The sequence below is a fragment of the Octodon degus genome, unplaced genomic scaffold, assembly GCF_000260255.1.
Source record: "Octodon degus isolate 3935 unplaced genomic scaffold, OctDeg1.0 scaffold00036, whole genome shotgun sequence".
Lineage (NCBI taxonomy): Eukaryota > Metazoa > Chordata > Mammalia > Rodentia > Octodontidae > Octodon > Octodon degus.
In genome coordinates this window covers 13489063-13508890 of record NW_004524612.1, presented here as the reverse complement: position 1 = coordinate 13508890, position 19828 = coordinate 13489063, and the positions used below count along the sequence as shown (strand labels likewise).

General features: G+C 41.2%; 1 protein-coding gene across 1 annotated transcript in view; it reads right to left on the bottom strand.

The window, feature by feature from the left end:
* The window catches only part of Adam2 (ADAM metallopeptidase domain 2), an 87584-nt gene that overhangs the window by 61781 nt on the left and 5975 nt on the right, over positions 1 to 19828 (bottom strand). The window contains exons 3-7 of the mRNA XM_012514616.2: positions 19590 to 19645; positions 11354 to 11432; positions 5973 to 6049; positions 5502 to 5670; positions 1913 to 1966 (exon numbers count right to left, since the gene is read on the bottom strand). Coding sequence (XP_012370070.2) covers positions 1913 to 1966; positions 5502 to 5670; positions 5973 to 6049; positions 11354 to 11432; positions 19590 to 19645 — 435 coding nt within the window. The remainder of the gene's footprint in view (positions 1 to 1912; positions 1967 to 5501; positions 5671 to 5972; positions 6050 to 11353; positions 11433 to 19589; positions 19646 to 19828) is intronic.

Here is a 19828-nt window from a genome sequence, read left to right as displayed (position 1 = left end):
CTTCCGATTTGATTTGAAACTGTCTCATTGCTATCTGTTTATCAATAAAATTTTCAAAAAAAAAAAAAAAGAAAATACTCAGAAGAGGAATAGTTAGGTCAAATGAGACCTCTAGTCCCATTTTTTTAGTTTACACATTTGGTACAGGGTCTCACTATGCAGCTCAGACTCGCAGTGATCCTCCTGTTTTCAGCATCCCAGTGCTGGGATTACAGGCGTGCACCACCATGCCTGGTCTCAGTGGCTGGCTCAGCATGTCCGGAGGCGGGGCCAGCACAGCATGTGGTACAGGGATGGAATCCCAGTGCCTAAGCTTGCCTAAGCAGGTGCTTAATCCACTGAGCTATCTCTTCCAGCTCTCTGGTCCTAATTGTTTGAGAGAGAAAGACAAAAATGAGTGGTGAGTCCTCCACTGTTTATGGGTTGCAGCACTTAATAGTATTAAGATAGCAAAACTTGCCAAATTGCTTCATATATTCAAAGCAATATTTATCAAAACTCCAGCTTGCATTTTGGGGGAATTGGAGTGTTGCTCCTGTATTACTTAAAAATTTGACATAATACAGGATGTCCAGAGATTGGACCAAAAAAAAAAAGAGAGAGAGAAAGATTTTAAACAAAGACAAAGTTGAAAACTTAGAGTATATGCCACAATTTCAAAAATAACTACAAATACAGCAATGTGTTCCTGACACCAGATTAGACTTAAACAAATGACATAGAATTGAGTGTCCAGGAGTACTTTATAACATTTGTAGGCCAGTGATATTTGAAGAAGATACCACAAAGATCAATGTAAAGAGATAAGTATTTTTTTTTCAAAATTAAAAACTTTATGCTTCAACTCACATCATCAGGAAAATAGACAACCTTCAGAGAGGTTAAAATAATTTACAAATAATGTGTACAATTGGGGTCTCACATTCAGATTACATGAAGAATACATTACTGTGAATGAGACTGGGTGTGGTGCTGCCCACATGCAATCCCAGTGCTCAGGAGGCTGACAAGAGGAGAATTTCTATGAGTCTGGTATGTGTGGTGAGACCCTGTAGACCCTGTACTAAATAAAATAAAAAAGGAATACAACACACATGTAAAGAGCTACACTTCTTGCTTGGAAAGCCTACTGTAAATTCTGTAGTTCCCAAGTCACTTGGGATGGATGCAATAACAGACACTGGTAGGTGGGGAAGAATTTGGAGTTCAGAAATAAGCACCCATATTGATGGTCAATCAATTATTGACAAAGGCAGAAGGCATTTCCTTGGGGAATTTCCAAAATACATTATGAAAACATGAGATTTTTTTTAAAAGTAATGTTGGAAGTTACTCACAAAAATTGAGAAAAAACATGGAAAAAATAACTTCAGGAATTGTAAATTTCAAGAAATTGTTTCATTTCATGAGGAAATCTTTCAAGAAATACCTGGAACAATAAAGTATTATTGTTCTAGTCTCTTTCTCCTATTCTCCATACGCTTTTCTGTCTACAAAAAGATTTTCCTGAATGAGAAATTCTCATTTCCTCTTTCAGTAAAGATAAAAAATTAAGAAATATTTAAAAATTTTTAAAAATGTTAACTGTGCACAGAAAAAGTTTTTATGATTACAAAACTATCCATAAACTGGTACAAAATTACCATTTGTTTTATTTGCATTGTTTTTATAAAATTAAAGAAAAAATTTACAGAAATTTGATTCCTAATTTCCTACCCACAAATAACTTAAAATGTATGAAAACATTGCTATTGAAAAGTTATTACTAGGGCCAGGGAAATGGCTCAGTGGAATAAGTGCTTTCCTGGAAAAGTTATTACTTCTCCTCTGTCACACACTCATTTCAAATTTTCGTAATTCCTAATTGCTAAGATAAAAGTGACTTAAGACAAATAGATCAGAATATACTTACCAAATCTTTTTCAATTATAGCATGCATTTCTATGTACTGAGAGAACTCTGATGGCTGAAAAGAATCAGAAATTGAGAGAACACTTACTACGTGTATTTTTATTGTAGCTCTTCTTGTTTTATATCGGTATTTTAACCCTTTGAAAGTTAAAAACCACCTCCTATTACACTGTGTTAACTAATGGAATGGTGTATTAAAAAAAGGAGCAATTTTCAATAGATATCAGAAAGATGGAGGTTATAATGACTTAAAAGGGGAAAAAAGTTGGGAAAAGTCAGGCAGACAAATTTAGAGCTTATTGATTACTCATTTCACCTGGCTTTAAAATTATTTTTCCTGACTCAAATCTTAGAAATGTAGGATTTTGATTTTTAAGGACAGATGAAATCCTTGTGTGTATGTGTGTGTGTGTGTGTGTGTGTGTGTGTGTATGTGTATTAGTGTTTCTATAAAATATTAAATACACAATGCTTTCTTCATGCCTTAAACAGGAAAGCTAAGTTTTTTGCTTGTAAAATTCCATCATTTCACTAGATTCCCTAAACAAGAGTACACTGTTTAATTTAAAATACTGCGGCCATGGGCTGGTGAGATGGCTCAGTGGTCTAAAGCACCTACTTAGAACAAGCTAAGCTCAAGCAAAGCACAGGGACCTCGGTTCAATCCCCCAGCACCACATGCCAGGCCGCCCGCCCCCTGGTGGGCTGAGCTGGCCACACACTAAATAAATAAATAAATAAATAAATAAATATTTAAAAATAAAATAAAATACTGAGGCCATATTAATGGATTAGAGTATATAAAATATTTCTTTTCTTTAGCCAACACTAAGAAGTAGCTGTCTAACATTGTCCTAAGAAGTCTTTGTCCATTTTCAAATTTCAGATAAACTGTAGTAATATTTAGTTTAATCTTATTTATTTATTTATTTACTGAAAGCATATTTGTGTGCAGAAAACTAAGAAGTTCACTTTGTCTAAGTAAATAAAAATTAAATGTAAGAGCATAAGCGAATGCTAGATTCTGGCAAGTTAGGCAGGTTTCAGGGTTCAAAACACTTCAAGAGCCGTTTCCTTTAGTAAGAGAAGGTAGTCATAGAAGACATGAGAACTCTTACATATGTGATATATGAAGTTGTCTCCACCTGAAGGGTGGTAGTTAAAATAAATGCTGAAGAATTAGATACTGGCAAACAGGCTGAGAACATGCTACTGCATGGCTGAGACAAAATATCTGACACTCAGAGTTGGAGGAAAGGTTTATTTGGCTCACAGTTTGTAAAGGTTTCAGTTGGCTGGCTGCTAGGTAGGGTGGCATGGCGGAGAAGCATGGCAGAGGGGCATCACAGAAGAGGAACAATCCACAGCAACCAGACAGGGGAAGCACAGGAGTCCTCTTTCTGTCCCTTATATTTTATGTAGGCTACCTGCCCTAGGGAGGCTGTAGCACTCACACCGTTAATGCTAGGCAGAACTCTGCCAGCCCAATCAGTGGACCAGTTGGATAATCACATCCTTCAATCCCAGCACCACACACTATAGATCTAGCCACCTCTGAAAAGCAACCCCCTCCATGACTGCATCAAGCTTTGAGAGGACACTGGGACACAAGCTGTTACTGATGTGAGTGTTCTGGGCCTGGGAATGAACATGAAGATAAATAGATGGGGGGAGGGGAGAGAGAGAGAGAGACAGAGAGAGAGACAGAGAGAGAGAGACAGAGAGACAGAGAGACAGAGACAGAGAGACAGAGACAGACAGAGACAGACAGAGAGACAGAGAGACAGAGAGAGACAGAGAGACAGAGAGAGAGACAGAGAGACAGAGACAGAGAGACAGAGACAGAGACAGACAGAGAGACAGAGACACATAGAGACAGACAGAGAGACAGAGACAGAGAGATGGAATGTAGTATGTGTATCTGCATTTTTCATTTTCGGCAACTGATGTGAGATCAATAACTCAGTATTGGAATGGGAGTAGAAGATCTGTAAGCTTATGTAAGACCATGGAAAAAATGTGTGGTTAGACGAACAGACTAACAAACTAACAGCAGAAATAATAGTATTTAAAATGCAAATGTGTAAAGAAAAGTAAGAGTAAATACAGAAAAGAGGATTTTCACAAGTAGCTGACTTAGCAGCGGGTTACCACTGATTACAGTCTTTTTGGAAAAGCCATAAGACAGCTTCCCTTTTTGTAATAATAAGCTTGTTAAATGAGAGAAAGGAGAATTGTGAATATATAGCTCAGAAATAATACTGTATTTTGTTTATTTGTATTTTTATTGTGGAGGAGTCAGATATTTTCATAGAATGATATTTCAAAATGTTGGAAAGAATAAAGTAATGGGTAAGACTCTGGTGCCATTCTATTTAGAATTAAAGGAGTATAACTCAAAGTGAGAGAATGTAACATTCAAATTTAGGAATTATATTTTTAGCAGTGGGACTGGTTGAGGATGCAAAGGCAGGCAAATAAAATGAAATAGAAGGTCTCAGAAATGTAGAGCTACCGATGAGATGGAAAATAATTGAGAAGCATTACAGAGCTAAGTGATGATAAACATAGTATACCTGAACTAAAATGAAATACATAAGTGGGAAAAGTCATAAAAGACCCCATATTCTATAATTCAATTTACATAAAATATTATGAAAGTGGAAGATGGGGAGGGTGGGTGAAAATATACAAAGTCCCTTTGTAGGCCTCTGCTAAACCATTTGCCTTTCAAATTACAATATATAAATATATATATATGAATCTATTTTAACAAACCTTTATTCAGTAAGCGGTCTGTGGATCAGATTCGGCAAGTACCACAGTTTGTCAATGATATTCACCACTAACATTACTATATTGTGAGAATATATTTCATATTTATATTATATTTATGCAATATATAGATACAAATGGCATAAAACTATTATTTAAAAGATCTTTAGGAGAGGAAAAGAAAAAAAATGTATATATATATATATATATTATTTTTTTATTTATTTATTTTCAGTACCAGGGATTGAACTCAGGACCCTGTGCTCGCCAGGCAGGCGCTTATTCTGCTGAGCTATCTCCCCAGCCCAAGAAAATAAAATATTTTAATAAAAATAATATAAAGAGAAAAGAATAAATGAGGAAGGATCACATAAGACAAAAAAATGACATGGGGGTAGGTTCAATCTATACTATATCATATGTTGCATTAAAATGAATGAAGTAAAGGACCTATTTCAGGGGACAAAAATGGTCAGATCTAATTTACCATTAAAAATAACCACAACATGCTACTGTAAAGAGTCACACTTTACTGGAAACATGTTTAGCTAATCTGACCACAAAGTTGAAGATATTGAAATTAATAAAATAAAAAGTGAGAGAACGTGACCAATAATACAGAAATGTCAGGCACTGCAGGCAAGCCCACCCAGCTAGCTGCAGGTCTGTTAGTTCATCACCCCTGCTGCACGTGTCCACTTAGAAGTCTGGGTGCGTGGGGGGGGAGGGAAGTGAATAACTTGCTTCCCAGAAGACTCGTACACTGCCGCATGTCTATTGCGGTAAGATGACAACCTCGCCGTCCACACACTTACCTTTACACTTTTTATTTTATAGGTCACATTTTTTAAGCTAGTGTCTTTCTCAGCGTAGAGTAGAACACTTTTATTCTCATGTTTTACTTGATAAAGCAAGTGTTCAAAACCAAGAGAAGACTCCAGAGGTTCGATTCCATAGCTGATATTGTCAAACTGCAGTAAGCCCCTACAGATGCCAAAAAGAAGGTGTATAAATAAATGAATACATTTTTAAGCCAATGAGATGCCATTTAACTTTCACTGGTATGCACATTCTTATTAGCCCTAGTCTTAGGAGGTGAAATAAGAACGTTACTGTGGACCTTTTTCAAGCTCACTGGCTAATGCACAATGCTAATGTGATGGGCATTTGTCAAGTTATTAATATCACATGGTCTCCAAATATGCAAATAATTTAGCATAAGGGGAGGAGCCATCATGAAAACTAATTTAATCTATTTTATAATCCATATACTCATGTACGACAACCTGAGTCCATTACAGGTGTTAATGATCGCCAAAGACTTTGGATAGCCTTCGATGTATCCTTGGTAGTAGCAAAAATTCTGAAACATAAAGACAAAATACATATAATATGTATTAGAACAGCTCGCGCTAAAGATAACTTTTCAGATACGTGAGACGGACGTTGTGCGTTCATCAAGTACTCCTCGTTCCCATCCCCAGTTCATAAAGCTGTTAGATGAGCACATGGCTCAATTTTCCCAAGTTCTTCCCACAGGTTCATACAGAATGAGAGTATTTTCACTAGGTGTAAATTAAGCATGGCTTTCCTGATCTCTAGAGCTTATGGAAAACAAGGATCAAAAGTTCACTTTTTTGTATTCTTCTGACTTAGTTGTGCATGAGAAGAGAAACAAAATGAATCCAAAAGAGAAATAATGTATTTTTTAAAACTAATTTGAGCCTGTTGTGGTGGCCCACGCTGGCAATCCTGGCCCTGGGGCAGCTGAGGCAGGAGGAGCGCTGCAAGTTTGAGGCTAACCTGGGTTAAGTAGTGAGATCAAGCCCAGCCTGAGCCAAACAACAAGACTCTGTCTCAAAATAACCATAACAAAAACAAAGCAACAATGACAACAAAAAATCTAATTTGAATGTGATAGTGGAGTAACTTGTACAAACTTAACTCTCTCACAGTTATAAATGCTGGACAATTTTTGTAAACTTCAGTTACCAAGCCAGGCAGAGTGAGAACGGAGGATGCAAACCCTGGCCGCCGCGGAAGACCCTGGCCTTGCTGGGCGATTCAGTACGCAGGGTTGAGGCGAAAGGGGCTCCCCGGCCGGCAGCATGCGTGGAGCTAAGGCCCGGGCAGGAAACACTGCTCACACTCAGGGACCGCGGCCTCAGTTTCAGAAGTGCAGGAAGCTGAGGACGGTGCCCAGGGCAGGAGGTGGTACCAAGGGCACAGGGTTACTTGGGTGTGACTTCTGTACCCATGTTTGCACTGGGAATGTGGGAACCACATCACTTAGCAGAAGCCTGCGGCAGCTAAGAAGTGAGGGGAGTCTACCCAGGCCCAGACGCCGGGAGAACGCTTAGGAGCCGGCTGCAGCCCAGCACTGCTGGCTATTTCCCTAAAAACTCCTCAGAGAAGCTTCACAGACACTGCCCTGGAGCCTTGAGTGTGGCTCGTGTGTGATGGAGAGTACGTTAGCTGCTCCAGCAGCTGAGGCAGGAGATTCGAAGGTTCAAGGCCAGCCGAGCCAGCACAGAGATTTAGTGAAAGCTTGTCTCAAAAGGAAAAGTGAAATGGGCGTAGGGATGCAGCTCCGTGGGCGTGCCTCCAGGGTCCATCAAATAAATATATGTTAGGTATTTTTAATAAAAGACGACGTAGCCTATGCTTTCAAGAAAATTCAGAAAGACATTGATCTAAAATAATCTAAGGCTTTGGAATTAGTTTTAAAAAATGACTTTAAAAACATGCTGCCATGCTGGCCCTGCCCCCGGGGGCTATCTGAGGCATCAGGTGAGACTGAGCGTGGTGGCAGGCGCCTCCAATCCCAGCTCTTGGGAGGCTGTAAATAGGCGGGTCACTATGAGTCTGATCTAGTAGTGAGACTCTGAACACCCGACGGACCCTTCCCTAAAAAATATAAACAAAAACAAAAGAACAGATGCTGGGCCGGCGAGATTGCTCAGTGCACTACAAACATCTCAAGGTCTGGCTAAGCTACGTAAGGAGACCCTGCTTCAAAAAGCAAAAACCAAAACAAAACAAAGAATGAGCACAGAGATAGTGAGACTCTGTAGCAAAAATCTAAAAACAGAGAACAAACAGAGTTGGTTGTGGTGACACATGCCTGTAATCTTAGCACTCAGCGAGTCTGAGGCAGGAGGATTGCAAGTTGAGGCCTGCCAGCCTGGGCAATTTAGCAAGACCCTTACTCTAAGTAACTAAATAATAGATAGTTAGCTAGGTAATTAGCTAGCTAGCGAGCTAGCTAGCTATCCCTGTTTCAGTCCCTTGCACTGGCTGGTGAGGGGGACACCGGTCATTGCTTCTGGGGCAGAAGGTGCTGGACAGCCATGGTTGAAGAGACGCAGAAGACAAACATGAAAAGCCGCAGCAAGCTGGAGCCACAAGGAAAACTGAAAAAGCGGCAGAAAAACCCAGGAAGGCCAAGATGGAGCATTTCCAATGGTGCACGGGAAAGTTCCAGTCCCAGTGCTAAGAAGCCGACAGCAGAAAAGGAGGCTGGACCTCTAAGAAAGCCTCCAAAGCTGTTGGGGTTTGCATTTGCCACGGGGAGAGGACAAAGAAAGCTCTGGCCCGTGCACTGATCTTTGGTCAAGGGCGCTCCTAGGTACTGTTCTGTCTCTGGATCTAGAGCCAATTTTAGTGCAGAAGGCTTGAGCCAAGAGGAAGACCGTGAACGAGAAATGAAGCTGAGTGAGGATGCAGACACCCGACCAGAAGGGCTGCGCCCACAGCAGACTCTCCGTCTCCCAGTAAGAGAAAGCCCAGGCCTGCTGACAGCCAGAGCCCAGAGGAACGAAATATAAGGTGCACAGCCTCCATTCCTGGCTCAGAGCTGCTGCCTGTTGGTGGGAGAGGCAGGCTGTAAGACAAGAGAGTGCGTGATACTTCCGCAATGGACAGCTTCATTCTCAAGAAGGCAGAGAGGTGAAAACCTCAAAACACTCTAAAATGGTGCTGGTTGTGCTGGGGACCATTGGCAGGAGCTTCATTGATTCCTTGAATATACAGACCCTCCCGAGCAGGCAAGTGGATGGAAGAAGCCCTCTCAGGGGCAAAACAAACAGCAACCACAGGACAGCAGAACTGGCAGCCCAGTTTGATCACTGAGACCCTAGAGCAAGCCGTGCCCAGGCACTACAGCACTCAGCCCACAGGTAGCAGAGCTTGACAGCGACCTGAGGCCAGACATAGGACAAAGGGAGCACACCAAACCCCTTGACCCCAGGGAACTTGAGAGTGGGCCCTACTGTACCTCCCTGGGAAGTGACAACAGAGAATTGGCACCCTGTGTTGGGAGGGTAGGGTTGTACAAATATCACTAAAATAATCTCCCTTACTAAACAAGTCAGCAGCTATTGCTTCTACACCCCAGGATTGCAGGCAGTACTCAGGTTGGCTATGTTATCTAAAATGTCCAATTTAGGGCCGGGGAGATAGCTCAGTAGAAGAAGTGCTTGCCCGGCAAGCGCAGGGTCCTGAGTTCAATCCCCAGTACTGCAAAAATAAAAAAATGAATAAAAAAAATTAAAAAAATAAAATGTCCGATTTGTAACACAAACTACAAGACAAGCAAGAAACAGGAAAGGCTGACCTGTGATTGATAACAACAATAACAAAAATCAGGTAACAGAAACTCCCCATATGCTATATTTGTGTCCCTTAAAAGTAGTCACTGTGGTGGTCTGCTGACTGATTTGTTTTTGAATAGAGGTCTTTATTTTCAAAGAAAATATGATTTATGGATGCATATCATTTGTGAAACTTCTAAGCAAAACAATTTAATAAATTTACCTATTTTTACCTAATGTAATGAATTTGAATTTATTGTTCCTTGATTAGAATTACATCTGTGGCAGTGGCAAAAACATAATTTATCTACATGACACCATCTATTCATTACATTTGAGATTAACATTCAACAATTTACCATTTTTTGTGGGGTTTTTTTGTATTTTAGGGAAGGGTCTACAGGATGTTCAGGGTTTCACTACCAGATCAGAATAGAAGTGATCTGCCCATTTACAGCTTCCCAATAGCTGGGATTACAGGCGCGCGCCACCACACCCAGTCTTGATTGCCATCTCAGCACGCCCCAGGGGTGGGGCCGGCCCAGCAGGCCTGGGGATCGAAACCCCAGCCCCTGTGCCTGCTTGCAGGTGCTCTAATCTGCTGAGCTATTTAGCCGGCCCTGAACTTACCATATTCAGTGATTAATAGAACACTTTCGGCTTGGTCTTTTTAGCTACACTTCTCTTTTTCTCATGGTTACCTCCTGGGAGTTAAGTTTGGCAGTACGATATAAAATTTAAGTATGGGATTGTCTTAGTTACTTTTCTTGTCACTGAGACAAAATACCCTACAGCCATAAGTTAAAGGGGGAAAGGCTTATTTTAGCTCCCAGTCTGTAGAGTTTTCTGTCCATAGTTGGTTGGCTCCAAGACAGAGCAGACTAGCAGAGGGGCGTCATAGAGGAGAGATAGTCCATGGATGGCAGGCAGAAAGCAGGGAGCGGTCAGCAATTAGCAGCCAGCAGCCAGCCCTCAGCCTGCGGCAGCCTGCGCTTCTAACCTAAGTGGCCAGAGCTGCAGCATGGCTGAGGGGGGCCAGCCCTCAGCCTGCGGCCACCCCCCCCCCTTCCGTTCTATCCAGGCTACCAGCATTTAGGGAGGTGTCACCTAAAATATGCTAATTCTAATCACTGGACTAATTTAGTACCACACACCCTTAATCCCAGGATCACACACCCTAGTTCCAGCCAGATCCCCAAATCCCCACCTGTAAGTACATAAGGCTTTGGGGGACCATCGAGGTATGCGCCCCCACGGAGATATCATGGCTCTGGGTCTTTCCATATCCTCTCTTCCCCATATTCCTATAAACATACATATTTATGTGCATAGTACATTATTTAACAGTAGGTATTATGTATCTTCATTGACTCAGATGTAGCTGATCTTTCAGACAGAATTTAAAATAAGTACTATGTCTATTATTTCCTCTGTGAAAATCTTTGCCTGTGTAAATGATTAATTCACAATATAGAAATTGGTAATACAAATGGAAAAGAAAAAAATAGCAATTATTGTGGCAGGGCAAAGGCAGGATAATTCCTGGCAACTCTATCCACATTTCCAGATTCTTTTTGCCAAAAAAATTACAGGCATTAGTAAGTGAAGGTCTCGGTGTTCCAAGTACAGCATACGAAAATTTAATATAGTACCAAGTGTTCCTCCAACGTTATGTGTACTTATTTGATCCCCGGGTATATTTTAAGGGGCACTTTAGATTGTTCTTTTCTTTTCAAAGTTAGGTTCCCTAATTCAAATCATAATTCTTTTCTGCGAGTACTTTACATTGTATTCAAACCCTAGGAAGGCTCGAAGGAAACTGCCGCAGGGACAAGAGCACATCTACCACAACGTCCCGAAACAAGTAATCCGGAAACATAACCATCATCTCTGGTTCGGCAGGCATGTGTTTAACAGGGCTGAGTATACATCCTGAAAGGAAACGATAACATGTGTATTGAAACAAAAGCTGACCGTAACCCTTCTACTCCAGAACAGTGAACTCTAAGTAATATAGCATGAAAACTCATTTCATAAAAACAGGCCACGATCTGGAACACAGACACAAGACATACCTTAATCTGTTGATCGAGAGGTTTCATAATTCCTGCATTATCATATCCATAAACTTTAAAATAATGAGGTAAAAATATTCTGTAAAGATAAAGGTTAAAAATTTAATGGGAAAATTGCTTTCTGAAGTTGGATTTTGGAAAAGAGACTTACTAGATTTACTATGGATAGGTAGGCTGGCAGGAAAAAAGATTTTTCAGCATAGAGCTTTCACCTCCTTGCTAAATTTCCCCAAATGGCCAAGGAATCTTGAGCAGAAAGGACACAGCAGACGGGCAGACTGCTTGATGTCAAGGCCACCATACGGAAAGCAGGTACGGCTTTGGTGCTGCTGCCAACGCAAAGACAGATAAGTAGCCCAGTGGGACAGGACACAGACCAGAGACACAGGACCGTGCATCATTTACGGTCAGCTGACATTTTATGTATTTTAATTTTTTTTTTTTTTTTGCGGAACCAGGGATTGAACTCAGGCCCTTGCTCTTGCCAGGGAAGCACTTATTCCACTGAGCCAACTCCCTGGCCCTCAGCTGACATTTTAGAAAGGTGTCAAGACCACGTAATGGAGAAAGAAAAAAATCTCTTCAAAAAATTTGATTTGGAAAGCTGGGTGTCCCCATGCACAAGAATAAAACCGGACCTCTGTCTCACATCAATGTGAAAATCAGCTGAAATGGATTCAAGACTTAAATGTAAGATTTGAAACTATAAACCTACTAGAAGAATGCAGTCTGGAACACTTTCCTAGTGAGTGTGGGCAATTATTTTTTTTAATATAAGCACCGCAAAGCACAAATAATGAAAGCAAAAGTGGACAAGTGGGATAAAAACATTTTGCACAGAAGAACGGCATAAGAGACAAGCTACATGCGTGGAAGAAAAACCACAAAATGATTGATAAAGGGATAATATTTAATTTTTAAAAATACATGAGGAATTGGGCAGCAAGAAAAAATAATTTTAAAAAGTAAAGATAGTGTGAATAAATATTTCTCAAAAGAGTTCATAGAAAAAGCCAATGAGGTCCGGCCAAATAGCTCCGCGGATTAAAGGGTGCCTGCAAGCAAGTGGGGGGTTGGGGGGGAGTGTGTGCGTGGTCGGAGAGTAGGGGGTGGGGTGGGTGTTGAGCCTCAGGCCTGCCGTGCAGGCCCGGCCCCTGCCCCCGCCCCGCCCCCTGGTGCATGGGTGGTGCGTGCCTGTAATCCCATCTCTTGGGAGGTTGTAAACAGGCAGATCGCTACAAATCCGATCTAGCAGGGAGGCCCTGAACACCCTGTAGACCCTTCCCTAAAATTAAAAAAAAACAAAAGAAAAAGCCAACAAGTATGTTTGTAAATTGCTCACTGTTCCCTGGCTATCAGGAAAATGTAAATCAAAACGATAATAAGTAAAAGAGCCCCGGTATAGTTTTAGCAGGAACGTAAATTAGTACAGCCATTATGGAAATCAGTAGGGAAGTGCCTGAAAAATTAAAACAGAATTATTTATTCCAACAGTCTCACTTGTGTATAAATATCTGCAGGAGAGGAAATCAGTATGCTGAAGAGACATCTGCGTTCCAAGTTCACTGAAGTAGGATTATAATAGTCAAGACATAAATCAAGCTAATTGTCTATCAATGGATGAATGAATAAAGAATGTGGGGGAAACACACACACACACACACACACACACACACACACACACACACCACCACATGTTATATGCAATTAAGTAAATTATTATAGGCAGTCAGATAAGGGTAGACCCCCAAAATAGCCAGTGCAGAAGATGAGATACCTTGCAGCTGTGGGAGAAGGATTTTTTTTTTTTTGGTTGGCTCAGGCTGCCTTAAGGGTGGGTCTGGGGATCCAGCTGGTATCCTGGGCCTGACTGCATTTGCACAAGCAGGCACTTAAACAGCTGAGCTAACTGGCGGCCCCCAGCAACTGTGGAGAGAGACGGTCACCTCTGATGCGGGCCAGACCTCAAGACGAAAGATGAAATAAAGGCACCCATATACATCTCTAAGGATAAACATCAGGAAGTGATAGTCCAAACAGGTCTCTATCACCTTGAGAAAGCCAGGAAGACTCACTAAGCCAACTCCCTACAGGAAAGGCCCCTGTTCTGTATTCATTCTTGCTTGCTCTGTGACTCTCTTCCCCATTTGATCTCGATTTAATCAATTTTACCTGGCTAATTATACTTGTAATCTTATTGGCTGAACATAGTTTTGTCCCACCACATGGCCACCTTGTGATTTTCCATTTTCTCTACCTTGGACTCACCTCATGTCATGGATTTGCTCCACAAAAGTCCCTAGAAAAGGCAGGGTCCTTGGCAAGCCACTTGGGACCCCTTCTGTCTCAATTTCCGACAGAAGCTCTCTTTCCCTCACTAAGTATATTCTGCTTTTAACCTCCTTTGTTTCCAAAATTCATTCTTCGATTTTAAAGTGCACAACATTTGTACTGGACACCTAGTAGTTTGGGGGTTTCTTTCCCTGATATCAACAGTGGAATGTTATTAAGCCTTAACAAGAAAATCCTAGAGCTCTTGAAAACACAGCTCTGTCTTGCAGACATTCCATTACATCAAGTGAACCAAGCCAGACCAGAGAATTATTATGCAACCTCACTTATCAGCGGGTTCGAAAAGCCCCAAATTCATAGAAGCAGAGAGGAGAAAGGTAGTCGCTAGGGCCTGGCCATGAGGAGGGAGAATGAGGAGAGGATGTTTGAAAAGTACAGTTTCAGTAAAGATGAACAAGTTCTGAATATCGTACGGCACTGTGACTGTAGCTTACAGTATCGAAGATTGCAAAGGGGTCAGATCCTAAACATTACGGCGTTTGAGATGGTGGATGTGTTCATTTGCCTGTTTTGGAGAAAAATATTAAGATAAAAGTTGTCCCTCAGACAAAGGACTGATGTTCAGACCAACAGAATCGAGGCTGGGGATATAGCTCAGTGGTACAAGAGCGGCCCGGCAAGTGCAAGGCCCTGAGTTCAGTTTCCTGTACCTCTCCCCCAAAAAGAATTGAAAAAAATCAGACCCCCAAAATTTAAAGACCCAATTCATAACTGGCATCAGAAAAATACACACTTCTCCGATGGAGAAATGCAAGCAGCAATTAAATATACATTTAAAAAAGTTCAACACTAATCATTTGATTTTTTTTTTTTTTTTTTTTTTTTTTTTTGTCTTTTGTGCACGGTCTCACTATACAGCCCAGACTAGTAGGGATCCTCCTGTTTTTAAGCCTCCCAACACTGGGATTGCAGGCATGTACCACCATGCTGGGACTGGATCGCTGGTTCAGCATGCCTGGGGACAGGGCCATCATGGCATATGGTGCCAGGGATTGAACCCTGGTTCCTGTGCTTGCCTAAGCAGGTGCTTAGTCCACTGAGTTATCTCGCTGGCCCTACCACTGATCATTTGAGAGATGCAAATTAAAACAACACTGAAATTCCATCTCAGTGCAAAAAGAATTGTTATCATCAAGAAATCAGTAAATAACAGATGCTGGAGGGGTTGTTGGGATAAAGGAACACTTTTCCACTGTTGGTGGGAATGTAGACTGTGGAAATTAGAGTGAAGATTCCTCATAAACTAGGATTAGAGGTCCCATTTGACCAGCTCTTTCCCTTTTGGATATCTTTCCGGGGTTCAAGAATTACAACCATACCAAAGCAATTCATGCACACCCATGTTTATAGCAGCACAGTTTGTAATAGCTAAATCTTGGAAACAATCCCAAAGCCAATTAAATGAGGAGCAGGCAAAAATGATTTTTAATACAATGAAGTACTACTCAGCCATAAAGAAGCATATACTCAGGACATTTCTAGGTAAATGGATGCAACATGAGACCATACTGTTAAGTGAACTAAATCAGACATACATGTATAAATATCATATTGTCTCCCTGGTATGAGAAACTGAAAGAGAAAAGAAGGACCAAAATTTACAATAGATATTGTGAAATAGGAAAAAACTGTTCAAAAGGAAAGAGGAAGTAGGGTGGGGAAAAGAAGGAAGAGAAAAGAAAAAAAATGATAGGGCCAGCAAGATAGCTCAGCAGACTGAGTGCTGCTTAGGCAAGCACAGGGACCGGGGTTCAATTCCCTGCACCACATACCGCGCCAGGCTGAGCTGGCCACAAAGAAAGAGAGAAAGAAAGAAACAAACAAACAAAAACAAAACATGATAAAAAGGCAGAAGCCAGTGATTCAATGTTAAAAGTCTAAGGCTCAAACAGTTTCTAGTATTTGGTGGAAGTACTGTAGGAACTTGTTTTATGTTCAATAACTTCAAAGTCAGCATGCTAATATAGAGTATTAAAAGTAGGGTAGAAGAATATATCAGAAGAAGCTCACTGACATAAAACAAAAGACAACAGAAAAAGAGATTACAAGAACTACATGGAAATTCAAAGGACCAGGAGTAGATATTCTGGGCCAGGGATTTAGCGCAGTGTCACAGTACCTACCTGGCAAGTGTAATGTCCTCTGTACAATCCCCCCCCCAAAAAAAAAGAGTAGATTTTTTAATCAAGCAATAAAGCTGGCTAAAGAGATGTTGAAATCACAGTAATTAAGACTGTACGATGTCTGTATGGATAAATAGAAGAGTTTAAGAATAACTATATGAAAGAAATGGAAGAAAAAGGAGTCCAGGCAGACGATGTAAGCAGGTATAACTCTGTGTAAAAAGTTAATTTTTTTTAATAGAGGGAAACTCCATCCCACAGCACAAAAAAAACCCCTCCTTTCCTCAGCCTCAAAGAAGAGATGGGATATGCAACTGTGAGCCTCAATATTGGAGTGCCCCTCCCACCAATAAAGGGGAATGAAGGCCTGCCAAATAGCTCAGGGATTAAAGTGCCTGCAAACAAGCTGAGGGGCCGGGGGTTCAATCCCCAGGCCTGCCATGCTGGTCCTGGCCCCAGGGCGCGCTGAGATGGCAGTTGAGACTGGGTGTGGTGGCACGTGCCTGTAATCCCAGCACTTGGGAGTCTGTAAACAGGAGAATCACTATGAGTCTGATCTAGTAGTGAGACCCTGAACACCCTGTAGACCCTTTCCTAAAAATACAAAAAAAAAAAAAAAAAAAAAAAAAAAAAAAAAAAAAAAAAAAAAAAAAAAAAAAAAAAAAGAAAGAAAAGAAAAAGGAATGAACCAAAGATGACCAAGAGTAGTAATACAGATGTGGGGATTTGCAACCACATCTCCTGTGTGTTAGCTTTAAATAAATCCCTTTTTCCTTTGCGCCCAAGCAGAGGGCCTCCGTTGATATGGTTAATGGCAAGCAGACAAACCTGAGCCCTTGAGCCTAGCTGGCAGGTGGCACTTGATGTATTAAGGAAGTACCCTGAGCATTCGTGTGCTGTAAATTGAAGTGCTGAGTTCAGAACAGAAGAGCGTCTAGCAGAGATCTGCACATCAACGCAGATCTGCATGGGTAGGTGCAGTCAAAAACTTGCCATAAAATTAAATTGATAGCTAAAAAAGTATCCAAACAAGGTGCAATCAGCTTCCCAGCTAAACAGGACCAGATGATGTAAAGGAGGGGTCCTCTTCAAGCTGCTCTCCAGGGATGGAAAATGAGAGATGTACCAGAAAAGACCACTGCAAGGCTGTTTTGGAGCCCATCTGCAGTGGCCCCATGAGGATCCCCAGGGATGCCTCGAGCTGTGGCCACGACAGCATTGACACTCACTTACTAACTACAGATTCATATATTCTTCTTAGAGAAACCGTACCGCTGACAGTGTGGATCACCTTGTCTCCACCACACATCTTTTACCTGTTCATTCAGCCTGCTTTGGGGTCATTAACGAGCAGGATAGAAAAGACCTATCAGTCTTGGGTTTCCTGAGGAGGAGACGTGTCCCACACATCTCGGGTCATGCCCTCCAGGAAGCAGCATTTCTGGTGCAAGCATGAGACCTTTAATCTTACCCTGCACCTTCTCATCTCTGTGGCTACAATACCTCCTTTCTGTAAGAAATCCATATCACTATGCAACAAGTCCTTCATGAGTCCTTTCTGTGGACAATCTTGGGCCTTCATTATAATCACAATATAAGATACAAAAGAAAATATTAATTAATACAATCAACTAAACAATACAGAAAATATAACATATCAAGAATAGGATCATTCCTGAGCTAAAGCTTAGTTTAACATTAGAAAGATGACATCATAACAGGTTAATACAAAATATATGATCACCCATGCAGGCAGAAGTGTGCTAAGAAACTTGATATCCATGTCTCATGGATACAGGAAGACAAGAATAAGCAAAAGGATATTGTGACTTAGCAGTGCTCAATTGTTTGCATAGTGTCTATGGCTGCTTCAGAAACAGCAGTTAAGAAGCTGCAAGAGACCAAAGGGAGCTCCAAGTTGGTGATACCTAGATGGAGTTCAGTGTCTAAAACAGTTACTGTCCCTTTGCATTCAAAGGAATGATCCAAGACTCGAAAACGAAGAGTAGGCAGGCTGCAGCTGGCCGAGCGGGCAGGTGACGCGGTGGGATCAGGGCAGAACCTGAACCCAAATCGTGCCTTAACGCCCTCTGGTCCCTAGCGTGAAGACACATTATTGAAGTGCTCTTGTGAAAAGCACAAAGCTAGACATCTCCTCTGAAATGTGTCAACAAGAAAGAGAAAGTCAGTGTCTGCTGCTATCATCTGTGTGCGTCGCACCTGAGTTTGTGTGTTGAAAACTCATCCCCAGAGTGATGCTTTAGGAGACAGCATGCTTAGGACTTGAGGAGGTCCTGAGGGAGCACCCTCGTGAGGTCCACCAATGCCCCAATGAAGCAGACCCCAGGCAGCTGACCTCTCCTACCACGTGAAGGCACAGCAAGGACAGCCGTTCTGTGAGCCAGGAGGTGGGCTTTTGCCAAACAGCGAATCTGCTAGAGCCTTGATGTTGTGGGCTTCCTAGTCTGTGGAACCGCGGGAGGTACACCGCTAATGCTTTTAAGATGTCCACTGGATGGTATTTTGCTATAGCAGCCTGCAAAGATTGGGGCTCCTGCTGTGCATGGACCAAGGCCAGAAGGAAGATCCCCAGGCCTGACCATTTCTGACCATGAAAAAGAAGATCTTTATATATTTTATGCAGATATAAAATGAATCCCAAATAGACCCTTCATGGCTGAAACCTTGGGATCAAAACAAGTAAACACTGAGGCAACCTAGTGGGCCCAGGAGGCACCTAGACCCACTTTCAGAGAGGTCTGCACGTCCACAGAAGGACCAGGAAAGACCACGGCAGCAAACAATCCCAAAGCAGAGCTCACTGCTCGGGCTACGCACACTTGGGAAGTCCAGAGCCTGGGCCTTACCTAGGTAAGCAGCGAGGATTAAGTAAGGAATGGAAGTTTAAAAGGAAGAATAAAAAAGAAATGAATAGACTCCATAAAGTGTTCCCGGGGTGCCACTGAATGCACATTGCAGCCTCTTCTCTGATCTGAACTTGATGAATTATCCTTTTGGTCCCCAAAGTTAGTCATTTTTGACTCACTCAATCACATATATTTCTATATTCTTTGCCCTGTCTCATCATTCCCGACTTTGTATTTTATTCTGGGGTATGTCCTCAGATTTTAACCTTCATTTTGCCATTTGCCTATACAAGTATGTCTAGTTGATTCAGTATTATTCAAATGTAGAATTTCCATACAGATAGGCATCTTTTTAAGTTCCCAAGAAACCTCCAGAATTGAAGCAAGATTGTTAGTCTTGCAGATGGAAGAATTGTCTGGGGTCCTTAGAAATTTCAGACAGCTTGGTATGGTCTGCATTTTCCCCAAAATTTGTTAGCCAGAATGAGCATGAGTTTGGCTAGTTACAGTTGTTACCTAAACCCTCAACACACTGTGGCGCAGTATGTCTCCTAATTTTAAAAATTGTCATGATTCATGCCAAGAATCTACCATTATCTTCAAATAAATATATAGAAGGGAACTTGAAAACAAGTGAGACTTGTGTTTTCAGGTAGAAAACTATCAAAATTTGGGGGTACCAATGTGAAACCTCACTGGTATCCCCAAATAAATCTGAATGAGGAGGCTGTGATTGCTAGGTATTTGTTGTAATGATGTAAAATATCTTTTTAAAAGTACAAAATAATACAAAATGAGTCAGAAACACTTTATCATGTGGAATAATTACCTTCTGGATAATTTTAAGCATGAATAAATAGAGCCAAGATATTTTATAGAATAATGGTCACTTACTTTTGTACTAGGTTTACAGTATATGTTGTCCCATCGATTGTGATTTTGTAGGACACCTGGCAGAAAAATTCATTTAAAAAGCAAAGAGAGAAAGGAAATGTTGGAAACTGTTATTTAACATTAATAGTTGCATTGCAAATCACATTGATACCATAAGGAGAAAAATTCACAATTCAGTGCTGACTTATTTCAGTAGAATTTGACATTAAAATTTTGGTTTTCATAAAAAATAAATTTTT